This window comes from Myripristis murdjan, chromosome 16 (assembly GCF_902150065.1).
Source record: "Myripristis murdjan chromosome 16, fMyrMur1.1, whole genome shotgun sequence".
NCBI lineage: Eukaryota > Metazoa > Chordata > Actinopteri > Holocentriformes > Holocentridae > Myripristis > Myripristis murdjan.
The window spans coordinates 4,610,544-4,635,806 of record NC_043995.1 but is presented as its reverse complement, the minus strand read 5'-3'; the positions used below and the strand labels follow the sequence as shown (position 1 = coordinate 4,635,806).

Here is a 25,263-nt window from a genome sequence, read left to right as displayed (position 1 = left end):
AGATGCGCTTAACCACACACAGCCTCTATGGTCTGCCGATAGCTGCTTTACTGTCACACACATGCATAAACACTGACACGTAGCAAACACACACACACACACACACACACACACACACACACAGAGTGTACTGGTGAGTTTGCCATAGCCTACAGCCAGCCATCTGTGATAAGTGGCCTCAGGGCTCTTAGTTCCAGAGGCTGCAGATGACTTCTATGGGCGACCACCTACCTCTCCCTGAGGTCCCGTCTGTCTGAGCCCAGCCTAGACCACAATCCCCATGGATAAACCCATCCAATCTTTAGTCATGCTGGTTTGGTTGTGGGGAGAGAGTGTTTTGATCATGATAGAATAATTGAGAAAAATTGCGGAGGAGAGAGAGAGCACACTATAATCTGTGATAGTCAGTGTTTTCAAACGAACTCTTGCTTACACCACACTTTGAATACACTGCACTGCTGTTCAAACCGTCAGAAGGAGCGGTGCGCCTTGAGAGCGAGAGTGAGTCATTTTATTTTTCTTTCATTTGTTGCACCCCACAAATTGCTATCTGGTGTTTTTTTGTTAGTTCAGCAGACAAAGATACGTGTGACCCGGAAAAAGCAAAGTTCAAGATCGTGCATAGCAAGAGAGTGAAAGCCCCAGTGTGACAGAGTGGGTGTTCGAAAAAAAGAAAGAAAGAAAGAAAGAAGCTGAGTATATTGTGGAATAGTGTGTTGAACACATAGACAAACACTCAAAAGGAAAAAAAAAAAAAACAGCTGCAACTTTCAGTAAAGTCAGTCAGGCCTGCAGTCAGGAGGTGTGTCACACCGGGTAGAGTGGGCAGGAGATTGTTATCTGTAGCAGTAGAAGAAGGAGAACCAGAGGAGAGGAGCATCAGTAGAGACAGTACTATAAGAAGACTACACTAGTTTTTTAGTTGAAAGCTGCAGAGATGAGTTCCCAGCCTGAAGAGCAGGAGTTTGATTTCAACTATCTGTTTGAGTACAGCCAAGGTGTGCAGCACAGGACTGAGAGAGGTGGGTATGGAAGGAAAACAGAGGATTTTTTTTTCCCTTATTGTATGTATATTGCACTTTGCCCAAGCATTTTCTGGGATCATGATGAAAATAGCCTAATATGTGTGTGTGTGTGTGTATGTGTGTGTGTGTGTCTGTGTCTGTTAAAGAGAGAGAATGAAGAATAGTCTCAGGTAGCAGAGGTGACTCATTTTGTTAACAAACTGTGGTAATTTCGCTTATATTGTGAGTGATATGCTACATGTTTAAAAGAGATACAGTTTGATGTTGAGTTTTCAGACCAGATTTGCTGTGAAATGCTCTGAGTGTACCCTGTGTCACCAGTTACCCTCTGCCTTTATGTTAGACAGGAAAGCTAATAGGCTTCATTGAACCTTGAGCTTGTTGCCCGATGCACGAAGCATAATCACCTCTGAAAATAGACTGTCAGAAACTAATTTTAGCAGGCCAACCCACGTATTCTGTGGTGTGTGACAGATTCATCATTTCATGTGATGCAGAGCATTGTGGTTAACAAATATAGCACACTGCATTAAGGGGAATGCCCCTCGCTGGTGTGCAGACTGTGAATGGTATTCATTTTGTGACTTTTGTCCCCCATTGAAATGATCGAGGAAGGGCAGACATGAGGTTTCCAGTCCTTGGCAGAAGAGTGCTCGCTAAACAAAGAGGCACAACTGCTTTATGTTTTTCCATTAAATGAACAGAGTTTTGTATTACTGTGCTTGTCCATCGAGTGCACACGCATGTGTGTGCTTTCTTTTGTGTGTTTAGCATGGTGTGTCTGTGTTTACTGCCTCAGCAAACTCCCTTTGACTTAATCACAAGCTCAGAGCGATGCGAGAGTGCTGTCAGTTTTCCACAGGGGAGGGCCTAATTCACTCTGTGAGTGATGCAATCAATCAAATAAGGCATCCATCACTGCTGCTGGAGGAACTCCTGTAGAGTGCACATGACAGTCGACTGCCAAATCAAGCCTTAGCTGAACTGATCAAACAAACAGCATGCCTGTGCAACTTGTCATTACACATCAGCTGTAGCAACTATGCTTTGATATGATGGCTGCAAAAGATATTTGTAAGATTTGTGTAGGTATACTGCTATAAAATGTTATCACAATTTCTGATCATTTTAATGGGTATGCTAACTTTGTAGTGCCATGTATTCACACTGTATAGCTGTTTGCATTTAAAATATATTTTCTCTATATTTTCTTCCTCAGATGCATACAGCTACACACCAAATGTCAGTCTGTCCCTCCCGCTGGGCATGGGAAACCCCTGTCTGGCCACCCAATACCACACGCTACAGTCCAGCCCAGTCATCTCAGTTTCCTCTTGCCACCAGGCTGGCTACAGCCTCCAAAATGACAGCCATGCAGCCCCCGGCTATTACCTGCCCCAAGGCCTGAGACCCAACGGTGCTCCGGCCCTGGAAAGCCCCCGCATCGAGATCACTGCCTACAGCCAATTTCCCGAGGAGGAGGTGGAAGAGAGCAGCAATGTTGACCACATCATCAAACGAGGGGTTAACTCCATTGTGACACTGACGCTGCCCAACGCAGACGGCTACCGTGACCCCACCTGCCTCAGCCCCGCCAGCAGCATCTCCTCCCGCAGCTGCAACTCCGAGGCCTCCTCCTACGAGTCTGGCTTCTACAACTATGACAACTCCCCCCAGAACTCCCCCTGGCAGTCTCCTTGTGTCTCTCCCAAAGGCTCGTCCTCTCTCCTGTCCTGCCCGCATGCCGGAGGCCCTGCGGCTTCCCCGCGCCACTCACCCAGCACCTCCCCGCAAATAGGGGCAGTGGCTGAGGAAGGTTGGGCGGCCCAGCCTCGTGGCTCCAGGCCCAACTCCCCTTCCTGCAGTGGAGGCGGCGGAGGGAGCAGCACGGGGAAGAGGAAGTACAGTTTCAATGGCGTCCCCTACCGCCAGACATCCTGCTCACCCAACCAGTCGCCCGCTCCGTCCCCACAAGGCTCCCCAAGGGTCAGCGTCACAGATGATAACTGGCTGGCCAGCACTAACCAGTACACCAACTCCGCCATTGTGGCTGCCATTAATGCCCTAACCACAGATGGAGTGGTGGACATGGGTGAGGGAATCCCAGTTAAGGCCCGTAAGACCATGCTGGACCACACCCCCACCATGAGCCTGAAGGTGGAGCCCGGTGGTGAGGAGCTTGGTCCTGAGGGCGAGCTCTGCCACGAGGACTACGCCTCCCGCCTGGCCTTCAAGAAGGAGAACTACTGTGGAGGTTTCCTGGATGTGCCCCAGCATCCCTACTCCTGGTCTAAGCCCAAGCCTTACCTCAGGTAGGTGGAGCTGCTCTCGCCCCTGCTGTGCTACACGTCAAACTGTGTACAGTGCAAAAGTTAAACACAAGCATCCACAAGATAAAACAGTGTGACATCAAAGCTGATTGAAGCAGTCACTCTGAAAACAACCCGACAGTCTTGCCTCTAAATTGCCTCACCAAGACAATGAAGCACATTAAGGTGTTTACTTATTTAGACAGATTTATGGTCGTTTACATCTAGCCCAAGGACTACTTTTAAGTTTTCCAGACGGCACAAAAGGAAAACAATTCCTCCAGTAGAGCCACTACCTTACCCTGTTGTTGTCTTTTCTTTTCCAAATTTAGTGTTGTTTGTTTATTGCAAGGACAACATTGTTTTAGATTTTAATCTTCAAAGGCCGTATCAAAAGACAGAAATCCAAAAGTTGTATGCTCCTCTCATCCAAAAGGGCTTCTCTTTGAAGATCAAAAATATTTCATAAATCATATTTCACAGGGAGGAATTGCCCAGCATATGTGTGTGTGTGTGCCCCTGTTGCTATACCAACCCACACACAAACACATACACATAACACACACTCAGCTGTATCACCAATTTCTGACTTTTGAGCAAGGTAAGCTTTTTCAATTCAGTCTGTGTCCCTCGTGGCATTTTTTTTTCCAAGCCAATAGCACACTTTCCTGTCGGAAATCAAGTGTTTGATTAAGATAGTGAGCCACAGGAAGTATGGTGACAGGCCTGGCTGAAGCGGGAAGCAGTCTGTGGCTTAATCAGCCGGCCCGCTGCTCTGCTCTGTCGCGCCGTCAGCCCATCTCCTTCTCTGCCACTAATGTGATGTCATGCTCTGACTGGGCAGATAAAGCCCTGCAGGGGGAAATCAGTTCGTTTTGGGTCAACAAACAGCCTGCAAGTTCCAAGGAGATGCCAGAGATTGGTTTCAGGCGAGCCCCCCCCTTCAGGTCAGGGGTTCTGCGCTTAACAGACATCCGGCATAGAGAATATTGTCCTCGCTCATGTTTGTTTGGTTTAGATATCTCCACGTCTTCACATGGGAAGCCCTAGCTCTCCATCCCAGAACAATGATGTGAGAGAGGCCAGCTGCGGCTCTGAGAAAGAGATACCACGGTCCAAGGCTGAGGGTGTGCAGCTGACCCTGTTTCCATTGTGACTGCATTGTTTTAAAGCCTGACTGGCGCTCTTTATGATTTAGAATTATCAATTTGGCGTGGCGATGCTGCGTTGAGCGAATCTTATCGAAGCGCGAGCCCTTAAACGCTTGAGTGTGCGAGATTTGTTATTGTGCCCTAGAAATGTCCTTTCCTCTCACTGTCTTTACTTTCTTTACTCCTGTGTCTGTCACCCACCTGTCGCACCAATATACAAACACACCGCTCTCTAACCAGGGCACATTCGTCTCTCATTATTTTTCATAAAGAGGGACACTAATTATTACCCAGGCCTAAGGAATTACCCACGTCAGAGGATGACTTCAATTGATTAGATTATAGGCCATGATGAAATGGAGGAGAATAAGCCAGTTGGATTGCACTTAAGTGTCCTCATTTGAGGCTGATTTAAAGCACGTTTAGGTCTTTGTGGATGTAGACTCCTTGGCAGAGATGCAGCCATGGGAACAAAAGTGACATCAGAGCTCCTAGTTTGGCAAGAAAAATACACCATCAGTTTTGACTGAAAGAATAGAATAGAATAGAATAGAAAAATAAGAGATGCCAAGATAATTGCTGTTTCTACATCTTTGGCTTTGTCTTTTGATTATGTGTATGCGGTGTCTGTTGGTGTCTCTTTTCTTTGTCTGTTCAGCCACGGCCATTGACAGTGCTCATGCCCAGTTCTTCTTCTGTTTATTCCAAGCAAACCAGAAATGTAAAACACATCACCTCCTGCACACTTGGGGATTTTGTTTTTTTTTCCCCTTGAAAGACCTACCAGACAGTGGCTGTTTAGAGCAGCAAATTCAAATGCTTCATGAACTGGGTGTAGTTGAATTAATCTTATGTTATATCGGAGCTGTGGACAGAGAGCAGCGAAATATAAAATTAAATGAAAATATCACAGCTTTAATTACTTTAACTTAATACCAGCCATTGCCTCATGTTATTGCAGCCCCTCTCTGCCAGCTCTCGACTGGCAGCTCCATCCTGCTCCGGCCCTTACAGCCGGCAGATCGAGGTGCAGCCGAAGTCCACCACAGGGCCCACTATGAGACCGAAGGCAGCCGAGGGGCAGTGAAGGCTTTGTCTGGAGGCCATCCTGTGGTGCAGGTATGTCACAAACACTTACACACAGACAGTATAGGCAGAGTGTTGTCATTTTGATAGATGAGATTTAAATCACATTTCAAACTGCAAACAGTATGGACTGAATTTCGTCTGAAAAGATAAGTTCCTTGTTTATGCTGCACTTAAAAAACATATTCACTCTATCAAGGATTGATAGCATTGTCAGATACAATTTGATTAAATTTAAGCAGATCAAAAGACAACAGCTGGGCTTTTTCTGCAACTCACTGCAGCCTGTTTGCACATGCACCACAACCTGTGTGTAGTTCTGCGAGTACGCATGTGTGTGTACATTCTGTTATTAATGGCCCCTGAAGCCGGGAGTCAATCTACTGCAGCTAAAGGCTGCTCCGACCAGCAGCAGTACATACTGACTCAATTAGTAAAGAGCAGGACCATCACCTCTCAGTATTGTGCTTGGCGAACACATAAAGAGCATACGTCAGTCTCACCAGCGGCACAGCACAGAGCTCCTTTCTCTACCACGCTGTCATCACACACCGCTGACATCTTGCTTTGCTAAAGGCAGGGGACTAGCAGTACATTTCAACTCACTCTGTTCACCCTATTCAAAGTGTAAATGAAACTGCATTTCAAGGTCCATACCAGTGACTCTGCATTATTTAGCGTAATATCTGTAAAATGTATAAACTTCACTTTCAACTAATCTGTTTCCAAAGCAAGCAGTTGCATTTTAGAACTCCAATATTATTTTTCCTCCCTTTTATCCAGCCCTTGGTTTCCATTCATTCCACTGAAATGAAAATAAACTTTAAGAGACTTCAAACTTTCTTCACAATAGTATTCCATCACCGTAATAAAGTCGTCCACATTAGTTTTCCTAAAAGCAGCAGCACCATTGTGTTTTGATGACTTGAAATCGGGTGGAGTGACCTGAATGGGTCTGAAAGCCCACATTTCCTTTATGCAGCAAATTATCAGTTCTGTGTTTTTTGGAATGCGAATGACTTTGTTAGCTGCAGAAGCAGAACATTAAAAGGTGTGTGTTTCAACCAAAAATTCAAATTTGAAAAGGGGGCGATTTTGTATGTTTTTTATTGATTTGTAAAATGGCTTGTGTCTATGGAATATATGGGTAGATTGTAGTAAATGGGCCAAACATTCAATATCACTTATGTGGTCCTTTAACATAGTAATGATATAATTCTAATTGGTAGTAATTTTGGTACAGACTGCACATGAGGACCTATATATGGCACATGTTCACGTCATAATTTCAATTTAAAGTGCATGTTTACACACATGTGACAACACACCCCTAAACAACCATTAATCACATCGAGCTGAAGGCAAAGCAAGCAAACACTGACAAATCTGGAGGGGAAGCCTTTTGGACCAGTGTGGTTTAAGGCTGGTGGTCCATCTCTCCCACACACTTAACATCAGACGTTGTTAGTGCCACAGCTGTTTTGTAAATAGATGTTGTCAGCACATCCCAGCCTGCTCAATGTCAAACCTTCTCAGCAGCTGTTGGCCAACAAGGTGTTATAAACACAGGCTTCTCAAGCTTCAGGTTTTCTCTGTAAATACAGGTAATTATTCCCCTTCATTACAAACCTTTTTATATAAACATGCTGGCGGCCCGGCATCATACACTCAGGCCTGCCCTGTGCTATAGTTAGACTTTTCTCAGAGTGAGCCTGCAGGTGAGACTGGTCTTGGGTTAGCTCACACCGCACTGTTACTCACACTGGGGGCCAGAGTGAAGACTAATGACTAAGCATCCTGTGTGTCAACCTATACACAATGTCTTCCAGATTTAAGATGGTGAGTTGTTTATGTGATGCTGTACAGGCCCCGCAGGGAATTGATGTAGCTATTAAAATCTGGAAATTGCTAAATTTATAAGAATATTTTCAAGTCTTACTGTGTATGTCAAGCACTGATTATGATGCAGCAGTCATACAGAAAGTATGACAGCTGCTTCACTGACGCACACACCCCTCCCTCTCGCATAGCTCACGTTTTACTCTCACTTTTTTATTGAAGAGTGATTTAATGGGTCTGATATTGCATATGCAAAGGGTCGGGATATCTGGAGGGTTTCGTAAGACCGTGGAAGCTGTTGGCAGAAATATGAATGTGTGGAGATTGGGCAATCGCCTCTGCACAGTAGAAGTGAGAAGATACTATGTTCAAGTGAGAGTTTACTATTTCATAATACATCTTGAGGAAATTTTTGCATCGTTGGGGCTACAACAAAAATCTTTTATAAGTCTCTTACGCAGTCTTTCTCTTTATTGCTCGGTTCATCTTCTGATCTCAGTTGTAGTCCCTGGTGCCCTGCAGTAATGAGTGGCAGGCATTGGATGGGTGAGGTGCAGTCAAGGGGAATGAGTCAATAATGACATGGGGGCATGTGTGTAGGAGAGAGGGGGAGAGAGAAGGCAGAGGGAGTCACAAGGCAGCTGGGGCTTGGCTCGACCGCCTCTGGAGATGCTCTGCTTCCTGCTGATTAGGGCCTGGGTGGCCCAGAGGATGGCTGAGGGAGGGAGGGCTGGGCAGGGCAGAGAGGTGGAGGGAAGTTAGAATCCCAGAGCCCGTCAGATGCCACCTCCCCTTCCCACACACTGCTACCTCCCTCCCACCCCAGGGGGCCTCCGCTTCACTGAGGATGTCGTTCCATGTGAATCGCTCATCCTTCACCCATCTCCCAAACCAACACCAGCAGGCCTCTCTCCTTCAGTCACCCACATCCCAGTTGTTGTTGTTTTTTTTTTAGCTCATGGATGAGCAGGCACATACCTCATAAGTGATGGTTACATGTGTACTGGAAGTGACAACGGACCAAAAAACAGCAAGGTGAAAAGCAGGAAGGGGCACAACATGATCCCCGGGGAGGCAGTGACTGACAAACAGCGAGTGCATCACAAAACCAAAAATCACTGCTCCTGTTTTGCCTCAGACGTTTCAACCACTTATTTACTGTAGCAGAAGTAGCAGCCTCATAATGAGCGGAGGTGTTTTCTTGACTGCTGACAAATACACAGACTCCTCTTTGTTTAGGAAAGTTCGCCGTCTGTAAGGGCTGATGTCATGTAGGTTGTCGACACCGCATTCCCATCACTACCATCCTCCCCACGTGCTGGTGATGTACGGGTCTATACGCTCTATGAACTACGCTCAAGGCACAGACCTCTGTGTCAGTGGTTTTCAAACCTTTTCATTTTCTGGACCCACAAGTTGATTTTCAATTAAGCTGTGGACTCCCATTTGAAGTGATTTTGCCCCAGAGGGCCCCTTTAATCAAGAAAGTATTTTGTTTTGTGTTCAGTTTTAAATGTTTGTGAAAGGCGTGTGAACACACCCATATTTAAAGACAACAAATCTGGTGTAGATCCAGCATTACTGACATTTAAATGCATCAACAATCATAAATGTGGTTTTATATATTTTCTATCTTTTTTTTTCTAATTAAAAAAAAATGCTCATTTTCAATTTTTTTTCCCCCCAAAATTCTGGCAATTGTCTTTTTGCAAACTGCAGATTTGCAATTTTTTTTTTTTTTTTTTTTTTAGCTTATCAACTCTGTTTCCTCTGTTTTGGAGAGAAATCAAGTGACTGTGCAGGTTTCAAAGGGTTAAATCATTTAGATGTTATACTTGGATACTGACAAATAGTGGTGAGATTACGCCAGAAAGAAGGAAATGTTAACATGATCCCTTATATTGTTTCTGCATTGTAAAAACTTCTCGTGAATTATATTACAGTGAAATTCAACTCATTTTGCTGCTGACCCTGTAGAAGCCCCTCCAGGACCCCTGAGGGTCCCGGACCCCACTAAGAAATCCACTGCTCTACATTATGGGTTACTTCGACTCATTACCCCTCTGCTGCTTGCACCAGCTCTCTGCACTCCATCCAAATCTCCCATCATTTATTTTCTGGACCCACGCTATGTCCTCTTCCTGCTCTTCCTCCTCCGCAGCCTCTTAACCTCCCCTCTCACGATTGGTCCACGCTTATGACCCCCACGGCTGTTTTTCCACTTTATTTACTGCAGCAAACCACAGCGTCATTAAGGGGATCTGGGGTGCTCTACCGGCTCCTCTCACACTGTTCCAGAGGCTCCCCTCTCTTACCACAGTTATGTCAAATGTCTACAGGATGGTTTTTCAAAGCCGTGCTCAGGAAAAACCAACAACCTGGTCCACCTTCACGCAGAATACCGCCAGTGATGGTGATTGATGGCTTTTTCCAGGAGAGAAATGATAGGCAGGGGAGAAAAAAAAAATTATGAGAATTATTTTCATTGAGGCTAGCGCCCAAGGACGTGATCCTGCTCTGATCTGTTTTGCGGCTCAGCTGAAGACGTTGGAAAGGTTTTTTAGGTTTACATTCGGTCAGGAAACACACAGACATCCGCCAGGCCCTTAGTAAGCACAGGAAACAACACCTGTGGAGTATTAGACCTATCACACACAGCACAGCCATGCATATGGCTACTGCATATAGGATAATGACTGGCCTATAGGGCTTTCTCCCACCCTCTCTTTCTCTCTCTCTCTCTCTCTCTCTCTCCCTCTCCCTCCCTTCCTCTCTCTCATTAAGTCTAAAGCAGCAACAGACATGGTGTAATTTCAGCAGGATGTGGCCATCATCCCTATTAAAGTGTGCGTGACTTAATACCCATCTCCTTTACCCCAGAACTCTGTGTAATACACATCAAGTTTGCTGTATTGTTTCCGCTGCTGCAACATGAAAGACCTTGGCAAACATGTGCCTGTTTCTTTACATGTGCGGTTTCACCTTGGGATCTTGTGCTCGCTGGCTGTGTAATGTCTCGACAAAAACCCCTGATGTACAGCGCCCTATACTGTAGCTGCTAATTTGTTGCTCATTAAGTGTACTGCCACCTCTTGTTTGATATTCAGAAGGCTCCGTCTGTGTGCCCTGCAGTTAGAGCTTAGTCAGGGCTGTTATTCTTTGCCCAGAGGGGTATTTATGCCGCTATTTAATTCTGAGGTTCACCATCTGCGGGGCTTCCCTTTCACTGGTATTGGGCTACCACTAATTACCAATGAATAACAACTGGAAAAAATGGAACTAACTGGGCATCGTTTTCACTGGTTTGAGGTGATGACCAGACAGCCCACAGATTTATGAGGCAAGACACTGGTGGGTAGTCATGCTATCACAGGGCACAGCAGTCCTCCCTACATTGCTCTGCCCAGATTCCCTGTACATTTTGGAGGATTTTTCATATGGCAGGCAGCGTTGGTAACAAAGCCATTCTTTTTATATGGAATTTGGACCCTTGCTGGTCTAGACATGGGCTAGAGCTTTGAAACCTTGCCCTAAATGACATAACACCGCAGTATTCAGTTCAACACAAACTTTGAGGGATATGGCTGTTTAGTTGCTTATAAAAAAAAAAAAGGAGTACCGCTTGGAACTATGGAAACACATTAAAAGACTGCATATGTTTACTTATGCATTCAGTATTAGGCGCTGGAGACGGCGGGAGAGGGGGAGGGTGATGGAGCAAAGTCTGGAAGGAGAGACAACTTGGATGAGTGTAGATTTAATTGGGTACAGCAAAGGCTGGCTGTGCGACTGTCAGCACTTGAGAGAGGGAGAGGGGAGCGTGATAATGGGAAAAAGCCTGAATCTGCTGTTGCAGTTCTCCTCCCCTATCCCAGTGGCTCCCCTCCTCTCCTGCTTCCAGTCATCTTCTCCTTCTCTCCCCTTTTCTCTGCGCCACGTGGACTTCTACGAGTCATGACATTTCTCCAGGCAGTGATGAAATCACTGTGGAGAGATAGAAGGCAGCTCAATGCAGGCCTGTGCAGTATATTCACACTCTCTTTCTAGCCAGGCCAGACACATCTACTTTACCTGCAAGTCATCATTAAACATTACTTGCTCTAATCCTTCTCTTTAACTCTCGGAGCCAGGTGTTACCAGTGTTTAATGTGTCACTGTCACAAAAGAAACTGAGGGATATCTTCAAAATTCAGGAAAACATTGTTAATCAGGTGAAAAAACATTACTCCACATTACTCTAATTACTCTATCACATATGATTTTCATTGAGTGAACCAAAAGAACAAGCAAACAAGCCTTTTGGAAAATGACTTCAGCTGATTTCAAAGGTCCTTGCAGCTGAAATCTGCCGCCGCGATGATGTATCTGAAATGGTCCGAAGGCGGTGGGGAGATGAATGGTGGAAAGTGGACGGGTTGCACTCCCCTCTTGCTTTTTAGCTCGACAGCCCTCCCCATCATCACAACTGACCCAGACAATACAGCTGCATACAATTACACAATTAATGCATCAGCTGCCATATCCACAGTGTTTTATTTGAGCTTCAGCTATCGAGAATGGCACGTGCAACAGTGGCTTGTGGTAGGAGGTGTAAATGGATATCGCTGACACAGTGGCAGAAGTTGGCACACTTGAACAGCTGCAAATCAAGCCTTGATTCAAATTTGGTTTAGATTATCTCGAAGATAAATATACGTGCTCCAGCTAGACTGTAGTTACAGCTAGGAAAGCTCATCTGGTCAAAATTAGGCGCTCCCTCGTCCAAGCTCACACACGCAGCAAGAGACAGAAAAGCGAAGCTGAGGTCACAGGTGTGTGCGAAGCCTCCGTCGTCGGCCCACACTTAAAGTTTACGAGAGTATCTCGGCTTTTTCCCTCCATCTTATTACTCCTGTGAGGATAAAATGAAGAAGTAAGTTTTGCGTTCTGCTCGTGGTGTGCACTTGAGTGAGCGTCACAGGGGTTCAGTAGGAGAGAAAAGGGGGGTATAGGGAGAGGGTCAGGGGAGCACATATGGTAAAGGAATCAGGGGAGGTCGCCAAGGGGGACTAGACCGCCTTCCTTTGCTGCTGGGAAGGCCAGCGTCACTGAGAGGACTGCCTATAGAGACTGAACAGTTCAATCTCCGAGGGACTGCCTGACCTCATTAATCACTTCCTCTCCTCCATGAGGTCACCACGGCTTTGAGTAAAGACGCCACCTTCGTTGTGTGCTACCGCAACACAACGGAGGGGGATAAAGACCACCCCTCCTACTAGTCTCTCTTGTGGCTCTCCTTACGGCCACGTGGAGGGTGAGGTAATGTTTGGAGGTCACCAAGAAACTCAAAGGCGAGATCCACTGAGGCAAATGTACAAAAAGTGGCAGAAGACGTGGCTTTGTCGCACGACTGCCTGCATTTTATTAAATCATAAAGGACCGTCATGCAGTTTCAGTTTTTTTTTTTTTTTTTTTTTTTTTTTTATTCAGATTTGTATCTCATGCCCCACTGTAGCACGCTTACTGCTCTTTACGTAAGTAACTGGTAGCATGTGCAGCTATGGATAATTACCTCTGGTGACACATAAGTAAAATATAACAAGCAGAGCGGGGTCTGCCGGTGAGATCACCACATGGATGAAGTGGTCCCCTGGGATGCCAAGACTTCAAGAAGCTCCTGACCCTGGCCTAACTCACTGATGACTAGCATGTGTGACTAGCTCACAGGTCAAGACAGCTGCTAGAGACACTACGTGGAGTTGAAGAGAAAAATAGGACCGTTGGAACTGGAGATGTATGACAGCCTAGCTTTACCACTCCCCGTGCAGTCCCTTGATATCTGAATCAAAGAATGAGAGAGATCTTGTCATTACATCCGAGCCGCTGGTATTTAGATTATTGAGACATATGGATATATGCTCTACCTCAAAGAACAGTCATAACCTCCCTTTATCCAAGATAATTAATATTGAAAAAGGTATAACTGGGGAGGGGGGGCACCATCCTCTGCCTTATTCCATAATCCAAAAGTTCTTTGATCAAATATAGGCCAAGGATAGTTAAGGATCACTGTTTATTATCAGGCTAGACAAGTTTTAATACAGTATCCAGACAAATTTGTTTTCAAAAGAAAGATATTAAGTGTCCATGACACTGTAGCACTAATTTCCACTGACTTCCAATGACGTAGTCCTCCAGTCTTCCACAAACCATCCTCTTCCTCACACCCCCATCCCTGACCCCCCTTGCAAAGGTAATTATAAACCCATTAATCAGATTATGTCATAGGTTACATGTGGTCTGCATTTTGTTATATGACTCAATCTGTTAGATAAACAACAGGGGTCTTTTATTCCGTTCGACAAACCCACTGTTTTCTATTCGGAGGGAGCTCAAAGAAAATTGGCCTGAAATGATGCGCTCGTGTGTGTTGAGATAATTGACCAATTTGTGGGATTTTTCAGATGGCCATGGCTGGTGAGACCTGTCTTGAGTAAGTGATCTTTTGCGGTAAATCCCACATGTGGTCAAGCACCTAGCTGAGTTGATCCACGGAGGTCCAGCAGCACTCAATGAGAGGTTAGCCCTCTCTTGCCTCTACAAACCAAATGGATTCTCCAGTTTACTGAAAGTTCTAGGCTTGGAGAGACATCCAAGCTCACACTGACTTGCCCACGTTTTCAAACACCCATATGATTATTTTGAACTGAAAAGAGCAAGCATATCCTGGGAGGTCTGTAGCGCAAGACTTGGTTTCACCAGCAGCGATCCACATTTGGTTGGCAAATTATTCTGGTCAGAAATCACACACAAAGTATCAGTTGTCTTTACCGCACGACAAAATCTGCAATCCTGACTGTGTGTTCATATTTTTGACCCATTACACAGTAGGTTAAATTATTCATTTATGTTACTTTAGACACTATTAGAAAGTGATCCAGGGATGCTAAAAGTAAAGAAAATTGCCAGTTGTAGGTCATATTTGAAGGGCTGTGAATCCCAAAGTCAACAGCACTTTTCAAACTATGCATGGCTATGCAGTTTTTTTAAAGATTTGATCTTTTTATTGGTGAGCAGTAGCAGCTAATAGAGGCCTGCTAGAGGAAGTGGTACTTGTTTGAAGTGGTGGTTGTGATACAGGAGTCTCTTTCATCACAGCGGGACACCGTCTCTGAGCTTTAATGAAAATCATAATGCATGTTCATAACTGCCCAGAAGCAAAGCGACTGGATCCTGTCTGCATGCTAAGCACCATGAACTTTTTTGGGGGTCGTATTAACCATCACATTCGGGTATCGTGTTTGCTGAAGTTGACCTTGTTCGACAGTTAATGTGTACTCAATCATACTTTTTTACTTAAGTAATTTAATTTAATTATAATTAATGCAGTAATTAGTTACTGAGATAACATTTAATGACTCACTTTATGGTGTTATCAAGCAATAGTAGATTAAATGTTTGGGCATACAAAAATATATGATTTACTGATTTAGCAACAGTTTGCCATAAATGTGCATTTTTCTGATTGAAAGACACAAAATAGGAAGATTTGTGAGTTGCTGTTTTTTTTTTTTTTTATTGCTCATGTATTCAGTGCACTGTGTGTGAGTCATATTTGACCAGTATTTCTGTTTTGTTAAGACTGGAATTTGAACATTGTGTGCACCAGCAGTTTATTGAACACATGTGCATGCAATGATGTCAGTGCTATTGTGTGTTAAGATATTTTCGGAACCACATTATTGAGAAAATGATTTTAGATATTCAGTGTATTGATCCCACTGGCAGAGCAGAATTTTAAAGTAAGGTCTGCCGATATCCATCTTCACATTTCACCCCAGGTGCAGTCCGTCTTTATATGTGGCAATAGACGTTAGCCCAATAAACAATTACATAAAGCTTATAAACTGTGAACATCACCCCTCGAGACAGCGGCAGTGATTGTTCTGGTTTCTGATTTTGTCCCTGAAAGGGTCACTTTCCATTGAGTCACTGTCGACTGCTTGCCTCTCCGTAGGCACTTTTTTTTTATAGCAGCAGTGAGATTTTAATGAACAGTGAAGTGATGGGAAGCCAACCTCTCCATCAGCCTCGACGTCTCTCTACCCAGGAGATCACTGCCCCAGACTGTCTGAGAGACATCAAAAAAACTTTTTTTTTACCCTCCCCTTAAGGGATGTACAACTAACTCAAAGAAAGAAGAAAAAAAATAGCCAGAAAAAGGGGTCTCCAACCCAACCAGAAAACAAACACAAAGACAAGCGTTTTATTTTCACAACCGCTGCACCAAGTGAGAGCTTTCATTAAAGGCCCTCTCAACTCTCAGTAGCCGATGTACACTCAATCTCTATTACCGAAATGAGGGGTTGCATGAGGTGGGGATCTTAAAACCTGATGTTGGCTCTCACCTGACTCTCTTTGTTCTCCCACCAGCTTTACGGCTACATGGAAAGCGAGCCGCTCACCCTGCAGCTCTTCATAGGGACTGCAGACGACCGCCTCCTGCGACCGCATGCCTTCTATCAGGTCCACCGCATCACCGGCAAAACCGTCTCCACCGCCAGCCATGAGGTCATGCAATCCAACACCAAAGTTTTGGAGATCCCTCTGCTGCCTGAAAACAACATGAGAGCCATGTGAGTGCTCTTAGGCCTCCACGAGTCCGCTATCCATCTTTTTCTTTCCACATTTTCCCTACTTCGCCTTCTTTCCTATACACACACAAAAATATACGCTTTTCTCTCTTTCGCCACCTTTTTCTGTGCTTTAGCTCCACAAACAGAATACCTGATGATAGGTACTCCACAGCACAGGCTTCTAAGAGGCCTTGAACAAGAGAAGTGTGATTTCTTAGGAAACCCTTTTACCCTACATTCACACAGTGAGCAACTAGTTTGGTGGGTTACTCTGTTGCAAGTGGCTTAAATAGAGGCTTTGCAGCTGTGTCATAAATTTCCTAGTAATGGTGGCTGGAGTTTTCATGGAGGTTCTTTGGAGAACTTTCTGTTGAGTTCAGTTTTGAATGCAAATAATAGCTAAAAACTGTATTCAACCAAGCTACAAAAGGAGAGACACCTGAGAAATACTGGTGCTGTGTGTGTCAATATAGTTGATTTATGTCCAAATTGAGGCTACTGTTACACAATAAACTGTCTTTCCTTTAGGCCTCGTGATTGTTAGCCAGCTAACTAGCCACAAGGCTAATTCAGAAAAGCATCTGCAGAACTCCTTGCATTGAAAGAGAGTTGCGAAGTGGGCACAGCCTCAAGTTCTGGAAGTGTTTTCCCCATTGTTTTCTTTACTGCAATATTAGGCTGCTCAGTGCAGATTTACGGGAATCTCCTAAAAAGAGGGTTAAGTTATTGCCATCTGTTCCAAATGTTTCTGAGAAATCACATTCTTCTTTTGGTTAAGTTTCTTTAAATTCCACATCGGTGGATGCAATCTGAAACAAAACGCCGCAACATAGTCGCTGAAATGATCCAAAAATGTATGTACAAAGTTGCCTCAAAGCTGCAAAGCTCAGTCAGGGACAAGAAGGAAACAGGACAATTAATTTATAGGCTACCTCCATCAGCCTTTTTTGGATAAAGTTGCCGCCCAAACATAATTTGGTTGGAGGTATTTTTTCTTCTACCAATAAAAATACAAGAGACTTTTTTTGTTTGTGCAGTAAATTTGAAATCTGTCTGATCTCAGCAACTTGCAGAGAATTTACCTCAGAATGTCATTATGTATTTCTTCATTTTATTTTTATTCTTCATAATAGCAGATAATAACAGTGCACAATATGTACATAAAATTCAAGTGCTTTAAATTTGTAGAAGGTAATAGAATAGAAGTATGTCCACAGACTTGTATCTTTTTTTTTTTTTTTTTTTTTTTGGAGCCAATATTCCATAATTCTCTAACAGAATTGAATAATAATAATAATAATAATAATAACAATAATGATAATAATAATAATAATAATATTTGGAAGTTCCCATGTGTACACATATGGGAATTCTCATATGGGTAACCAGCTTCCCATGCATTTTTGTATTCACGATACAAAACTATTCTTGAAATAGTGTGAAGTGTGGAATCCGGCTGACTTTTGATGGCTCTCGTCAGCTCCTCTGGACTGACAAGATGGTTGACTCCATCCACACAGCTGAGTTTCTCTTACAACTTTATAGGAAATGAATATATATAATATAATATGTGTCTCATTGATTTTGTTGCTCACAGTGTGAATGTGGGGTTAATCTGTGTTGCATTTTATACATCTTATAGATACTCTCAGCTTACCTTAGGAAAGACTTTTCTCCAAGTTAGCTCCACTCACACTTGCAGGCAGGGGTCTGTGCTCTGCAGTAGCTCCTGGGCTGGGGCTCCATTCAGACTACAGTGGCTTTGCTGGATTGGGGCCCAGAACTCTCTGTTATGATACAGCCGTTTTATCTGAACCTAGGTTACTAAGGCTGTTACCTCTTACTGCACCTCAGGTTTATTCTTCACTGTTTCAAAATGTGAAATATATCCTTTTTTTCTGTAAAGAATCGAATAAGTTTAATGGGTCTCTATTATGTGTAGGAAGTATTTTAATGTTTGTTTAAATACTGTGGGAGTTTTGAAGTATTTGGCCAAAGTTACGGGATATAAGAGCCGCTTGACTGGAAACTGGTCTTTTCTGGTTGGGCATGGATGATTTTAACATTCATACTGCCTTACACTGACATTTCCAACAATACCGCTATATTCCTCATATTGTATCATATTTAGTGGCGCCCCTCACCCATACGACTTTATATGTCACTGGGGATAAATCTGATATTATAAAAATTATTCAAGAGGAAGTTTCTTTTCCCCTTTGTCGTCAGCCTCTGTGCTAAAGGAAAAGGAGTGAAAGTCCTCTCTCTCTCTGTCTCTCTCTTTCCTGACTATCTGAAAGGTCAGAGTCAAAGGAAAGCCTTTTGACTGTCTCTTTCCACTGAGCTGTTAAACAGGCGTCTTGATAACGCAGCATCCATCTCTCTGCTCTCATGCCAGCGCTCATTTGCTCGCTGTGTGGGATGCAGACAGTCGAGGTTTGCAGACAGTTTCAATCTGTCTCCCTCTTTTCTAGGAGGGGTTATCTCATGCACACAAGATAGTTTCATCTCATATCTAGCAGGACATCCATTTCTGCATATACTATTGAAGTAGAATTACATTTGACCATGAATAAATATCCAATCAGCATGGCACTTGTAAAGTATGTTTCTGACTGTTATTACTACAGTTACTATGATTTTTTTTTCTTATTCATATCACTTGGCAGGCTTTATTATCTTGCTATCACAGAAGACTATGTCTTTCATCTAATCTAAACATCTCCTTGCTGAAGATTTAACTATCCAATATTTCATACTATAGAGGCTTTGAAGAGTGACTGCATAATGAGGCATGACAATGTTCATCAACTGTGTTTGTTTAAAACTATAACTGCATGACAGAGTACTTTCATCATGCATGGCCAATAAGAGGCTGTACTAAGCATTACGTGTGTTATTTTGCTCATTTATTCATATTCTACAAACCAAAGTCAAGGGAAAAAAGAGCTGTATAAAACCTGACATTTAGCATGTTCCAGGAATGCTGCCCAAAAAAAGCTACAATGTAAAATAATTGAAATGCCAAACCATATCCCATATGTATTCCCCACTTTTTTCTTACCAGCCACTGTTTGGTTTTATTTAATTTCACAAAAGACCAGTCTGAAAATTAATGCCTTTTTTCCACTAAGAAAAGGGGAAAGAAAATCTACCCCATGCCCCCCAAATTATGAAATGAAATAAAATAAAGACATCTTGAATAATAAAAAAAAAAGGTTCTGCTGTTAAATGTGGCATTGGTTAGTGGAGGTTTTAACCCTATGTTGAAAGAATGAGGCTCAGATGGTGTGAAGGGAGCGGACAGGCCTGGTGCAGTCAGACAGCAATAAAAAGTGACTGTGAGAATGCTGACTGCAGCCAATGTTTTTTTTTTTTTTTTTTTTTTTTTTGCCACTGGAAAGAGCTTCTTGAAAGTGTTTGGGGGATGCTGATGGGGGTGGTCGTCGGGTGTGTGCTCAGTCCTGGAGATTCCTCCAGAGAACAACAATTTGTGCACTACCAGGACCATTTAAAACTGTTATGTGCTGTAATTAATACCTAAGTCTGTCTTTGAAGAAACCCCAGATTGGGAATGACGCGGTTATGCTCCATTGGACTTCCAATGTGTGATCCGCACCACCAGTGGAGACTTCGCCGCTGGTCACGTTGTGCAGAAATATTGCTCAATGTCTCCATAAAACAGCCACCTCAGCCTTTCTCAACTCGGTAGAAAATATCCTGTGCTCTGCAGAGTCAAAGAACATACGGTTGAGAGCTCATATGTAGATATACTGTTGTCTAAACCCATCTAAACCCATTGAACCCACCTTTTTAGACCTTTCAGTTAGTTATTTTTATGATTGTTTGATCACAATATACATTCTATCAAGGGGTGATCAAACTGATGCAAGTTATATGAGCAATTTGTTTTATTGTTTAAGAAGAAGTATAGATAGGGATGTCTGGTATATTAGCCCTTTTCAGACTTGGGTTCTTTAGCCCCTCACTAACTCACACTAGTATATATCAACCCAGGGCTAACAGGTAGCACAAGGTTAAGGATTCACACTGGAAAATTAAAGGCCAGGGTTAATGTCTTCATAACACTTGTAGCACAGTTTTAATTGGATACCAAACATTCTGCCGTTTAACAAAAGCATTCTTTTGCCGTTGTTCTAACCTTGAATCTAACCCTGAGTAACACTACAGATTTTAACGTGACTTTTTAGGGATATCTCCACAAAATCAGGAATAAACTGAACCGGAGCAGTGTTTAGTTAGCCTTGGTCTAAGAGTGAGAATATCCCACATTCAAGATGCAAATGTGAAAAGACAGTTAGCCCAGGGCTAAATGTGGTCTTGGCCCAGAGCTAAGTGTAATGTGAGAAGGGCTATTGATATTTTATTATATGATATGAGGCTGTATCATGTGGGATTTTGCACATGCTGATATTGTGATATAAGTGACATAAGTATTGATTTTACCTGGTTTTAGAGGCTGCATTACAGTATGTGTTGCTGTTGCTGTTGTTTGCCCCTGCCTTCTTGGCCATCATATCCACATTAGCTAACTCTAGCTGTCTACTGATAGTCTATTGATCCTAAAGAAGTATTTACAGTTACGTATCTGCTTTGATTCAGCTGTGAAACTCACTGATGTTGAGTGAAGTGATACTGAGTTAATGTTGGTCAGTTGAAATGAGTTGTGATCCCAGAGTTTCTAATGACTATCAAAATCTCTAGTCTTTCTCAAGTATCTTGAGAAAGCTCCAGTGGCAGAGAGACTATATACAAGTAAGCACACATTTTCTGAGACATCAAAACTTTTTTTTTTTCATATTTTCTTCATTTTTACATTTGAAATGGAGAAACTGGGCTCCATGTCTTTTTTGATTTACTGTTAAATGACTGGTTAGGAATAATAGATGCATGCTAATGCAAATGTTTCTATTCTTCTCCATTCTACTTTTTCCACATTTTTCCAAATATCGTTCTCTAATATGCTTTCCATGCTTCTGTGTTGCAGAATTGACTGCGCAGGGATCCTGAAACTGCGTAACTCAGACATTGAGCTCCGCAAAGGGGAAACGGACATTGGGCGTAAGAACACACGCGTGAGGATGGTGTTCCGTGTGCACATCAACCAGTCCAATGGCAGGACGGTGTCCTTACAGGCTGCCTCCAACCCCATCGAGTGCTGTAAGTCAGAATAAATCAAGAAGCACAATCCTACACACACACACACACACACACACACACACAGAACCACACGCAAGAAATAAACACACAAACTGGCATGCCTCTCCCTCTTGGCTTGCATGTAAGCTCAAGGTGGCATCTATTGTTGTAATCCAATAAACTGAGTTACTATTTTATTACCTGCTGGCCCAAATTCTGTGCCTCTGCACCTAATAAGTTTTATATGATCAAAGCAATTTGCCAAGGCAATAGATGCATTGTACATGATGCCAGACACATGTGTTGTCTATCTCAATATGCACTTTATTATTGCATGCATAAGTTATTGTGGTAAGACTACCCCATTAGCGCAGGTTCCACAGAGGTCATTTGCCAGCTCCAGTTTTGGCAGTTGAAAGAGTGCATTGAAAGAAACCTCTGTTTCTTTGTCATCCATTTGTGTATATAGGTGTGATGTTATGTGCACCCGAGGAAGCTAATTAAAGTTCGATGGTAAGAAGGAGCTGGCACAATAGTTTATGATCCAGATTGGATCATGTGCTTCATCATTACAGAGAAGGGTTATTTAATGATCTTAAGATTTCCTCAGGGTTTTTATCACTAGATCCTAGCTAATGTGTCATTATGCAATCTCAAACAATAGGGGATTCCAGAGAAAATGTGTAGCGATGTGATAACAACTGTGTATTGCGTCTCTGGCTGTGGATCTGGACACCAAAACCCAAAGGCCGGACATGACTAGCTAGCAACAATTATAAAAACAATTCTGCAGGCAGGTGGCTACCCTCTATGGGAAATAATGACTCTGAATCTCAGTATGTCACTGTAGAAATATTGTTTTGATCAATCATCCTCTTTTTATATTCCAGTCAAATAGCAGCTGTTGGCTGCAAGATGACTTCTTAGTGAGAAGTCGTCAAATGGTCATTATAAAGTTGATAAGCCCATTTTTCTCACCAAGAGTTGCTGTTTTATTGGCTGTGCATTGGGCTTTCTGGAGGTAGTGCTGGAGGTCTTGGGGTGGATGGGGATCAGGCAAGCACTAGTGTGTGGGCTCAGAAATCTGCATTGAAATGTGTGGGTTTCCCGGTTTCCCTGTTCAACAGCCCAGCGCTCGGCGCAGGAGCTTCCCTTGGTGGAGAAGCAGAGTCTGGACAGCTACCCCGCCACCGGAGGCAAAAAGATGCTCCTCAGCGGTCTCAACTTTCTTCCTGACTCCAAGGTGGTGTTTGTTGAGAAGGCCCAGGGTAAGCTGCAGGCACTGGACCACGTTTACTGCCTCTATTTTCCTTCTTTCAGTATCTCTTTCAAATGTCTCTCTCCCTCTCCCTCCCTCTCTCTCCCTTCATTGCGTTTCCTCAGTCTCTCCTCCCGTCAAAATAGAGCAGACCCTGCCAGCGAGCCACATGTGGTGTGCATTAAGGCACTATATTTTTAACCAAAGCATATTTACATTTGCTGAAGTTTCCATTGCCTGTTCACTGACGCTCGCCACAAGTTAAGGAATGAATCACAACCAGGGCATGTGCAATGTCTCTCTCTCACTCTCTCTCTCTCTCACTGTCTCCCTCTCTCTGTCTCTCTCCTTTTTGACACTTAACCCTACCTCACTTTCACTAGCTCCCTTTTCCATGCATTCTACCAGTTTCCTCTCCCTTTTGCTTCTGTCTGTAGTTGAGCCTCTCTCACATGGAGACAATCACACTGGCTCTCTGTCATTGAATCATGGTTATTATTTGTTTTTTTCATATTTCGGCCATGCATTTCCTCCCTGCGTGGGAGGGAGCAATGACGAAAACACTCTTGATCAAGTTTGCAAGTTAACGGCCATTTCCTCGACTGCACCCACTAAATCAAAACAAACGTCAAAGACAATGTTACCTCTCGTGGACTTAGAAGAATAGTTGTTGCTGCTTGTGATGATAACAAGAAGAAAGGAAGGGTAAGGAAGAAAGAAAACATTATTTTTCTCTGCAAGTAAATGAAACATAGATAAAGTTTCTTTAAATTTTCCAACAGAGATCAAATTCATCACAGCTCTGAAATCATACAAGCAGATTTTAAGATTTCAGCATAATTGTAAGCCTGTAAGACATTGTTTCATAAAGGGTTACTCTTAATTAATTAATTTATTTATTAATTAATTTATTTATTTATTTTGGAAAATAGGTGTTTCATAATACCTGGTGTTGGTTTTAGCCTCAGCGTCTTCACAGAAACCCTCCTGCTACTTAATCACCTATCCTTCCTCCCTACCATCTCCCTTTTTCTGTGTCCATCCCCACCTTGGGCCAGAATTGTCCTACAGTTTCTTAGAATGCACATGTAAAATAAAGTTGGGGGAAAATGCCCTTGATAATAGGACTACCTTTCTTTGCATGTTAACATGTTCCAATTTTATTCACTGGGTTGTCATCTACTCATGCATGAATGCAGCTACTGTCCCCCTTGGGCCCCCATAAATTATTTATTGGCACCTGTGACTCTTGCTCTGGGCAGGAAAAACGAAGCAGTTGTTTAATAGAAAAAAATAAAGAAAGAAAAAAATTACAATCTCACATAACCCACCACATCAAAAAAAAAAAAAAAAAAAAAAACATACAGTGAGAAAGTCAGAGATTGAGGGGTGAAAGATGGACTGGTTCAGGACAATGCTATGACCTGTTGCCAGTTTCCAGGAGTGGGAAATAAGTTAAAGTAGCAGTCCATCCATTTGTAAAAAAAAAAAAATTATAAAATATTGTTATTGTTATTATATTATTTTTCCTCTCTCTCGCTGTTCTGTAGGACAGTAGTGTTTCTATCTTCCTCTCATTGTTACTGAGTGCTGGACACTGGCTGAATGCTCCAAATGCTAACTGTTAGCCTCCTGCCATTCAGGTGGACTTCCTTCCAGCTAACACTCTCCAAAATTACCACCTTAATCCACTCAAAAAAGGTTTACCATCACTTTCTTAGAATAAAATGAACATACAATTACCAAGTGCACACTGACAAGAGGTACTGTTTAAAACTGTATTTTTCATGTTATCAATGTCCAGAACAGTCTGGTAACATCAGCACTTCCTGTATCACTCTGCACCAGAGCAGCAGCAACCACAACAGAAATGGAGTAGTTTGCTTGAGTTCCCTATTGTTTGTTTTCTTCATTTAACACATGAATGCATGTTGACCAAAACAACAAAAACAAAAATAACAACTTTCTCCAGAGTACTTAAAGATAGCCAGCAATTACTGTTGTGGTTAGCTTCTGTTCCTCTGCTCCCCTCTATTACACATTTCTGTTCAGGCACCTGCCAGCCACTGTTGTAACTGATGGCCAGCATAGATTAGAAAAAAAACATCTACCTTTGATGTTTTTTCTTCCACATTCTTAACACCATTTTGGCCTGTAAAAGTTCTGTGATAGCATATTTAGTGTCCTATATAGCACCTGAGGGGGATGTGAAAAAAATATTATTTGAACTAATATTAAGTGAACTATCCCTTAAAAACAAATCTTATTGATGCAAATTGAGTGTCTATTTTACAGTATCCAGTGCAACTGTATTATTTCCCAGTTCAGAGAGCACCCCTCAGCCCCTTAGAGCCCGCTGGGGTTAAGGGTGAGGCAGAGAATAGGGCGAGGAGCTGTGGATGTACTTGTTAATGTGATATGGGGTCTCCCTCTTCCTGGCTTTACTTAGTCATGGAGGGGGATCCCCCCAGAGAGGAAAGCCCATACATGCAACGCACCTTCACCGCTCCACCCCCACTGCTTCTTGCCTTCCCCTTGACCCCTTCTGGGGTCTTGTATTCCCTCTCTCTCTCTCTCTCTCTCTCTCTCTCTGTCTGTCTTTCTATTCACCTCGGTCGCTCTATTTCCTTCCTAATCTTTCTGTGTTCCTCCAACCCTCTGCCTCTCATCCTCCACTCCTCTCACCTCTATCCTTGATACCCGTTAAAGACATTAGCCAGAGTGTAGCTGTGCGCTAGTGGGATCCCCACACTCGTGCCTGCCATCGACATTTCAGTGGTTTGTTTTTTGTCTCTGTGGTGGCGAAGAGAGGGAGAGAGA

The 25,263-nt window shown here is 43.1% G+C and overlaps 1 protein-coding gene across 1 annotated transcript in view; it reads left to right on the top strand.

The window, feature by feature from the left end:
* Positions 1 to 919: 919 nt before the first annotated feature.
* Positions 920 to 25,263, top strand: part of LOC115374502 (nuclear factor of activated T-cells, cytoplasmic 1-like) — a 67,980-nt gene continuing 43,636 nt past the window's right edge. Inside the window, 8 exon segments of the mRNA XM_030073460.1 lie at positions 920 to 1,022; positions 2,245 to 3,337; positions 5,447 to 5,472; positions 5,475 to 5,522; positions 5,525 to 5,604; positions 15,823 to 16,025; positions 21,034 to 21,206; positions 22,313 to 22,453. Of these exon segments, the coding sequence (XP_029929320.1) occupies positions 938 to 1,022; positions 2,245 to 3,337; positions 5,447 to 5,472; positions 5,475 to 5,522; positions 5,525 to 5,604; positions 15,823 to 16,025; positions 21,034 to 21,206; positions 22,313 to 22,453 (1,849 nt within the window). The 5' untranslated portion in view covers positions 920 to 937.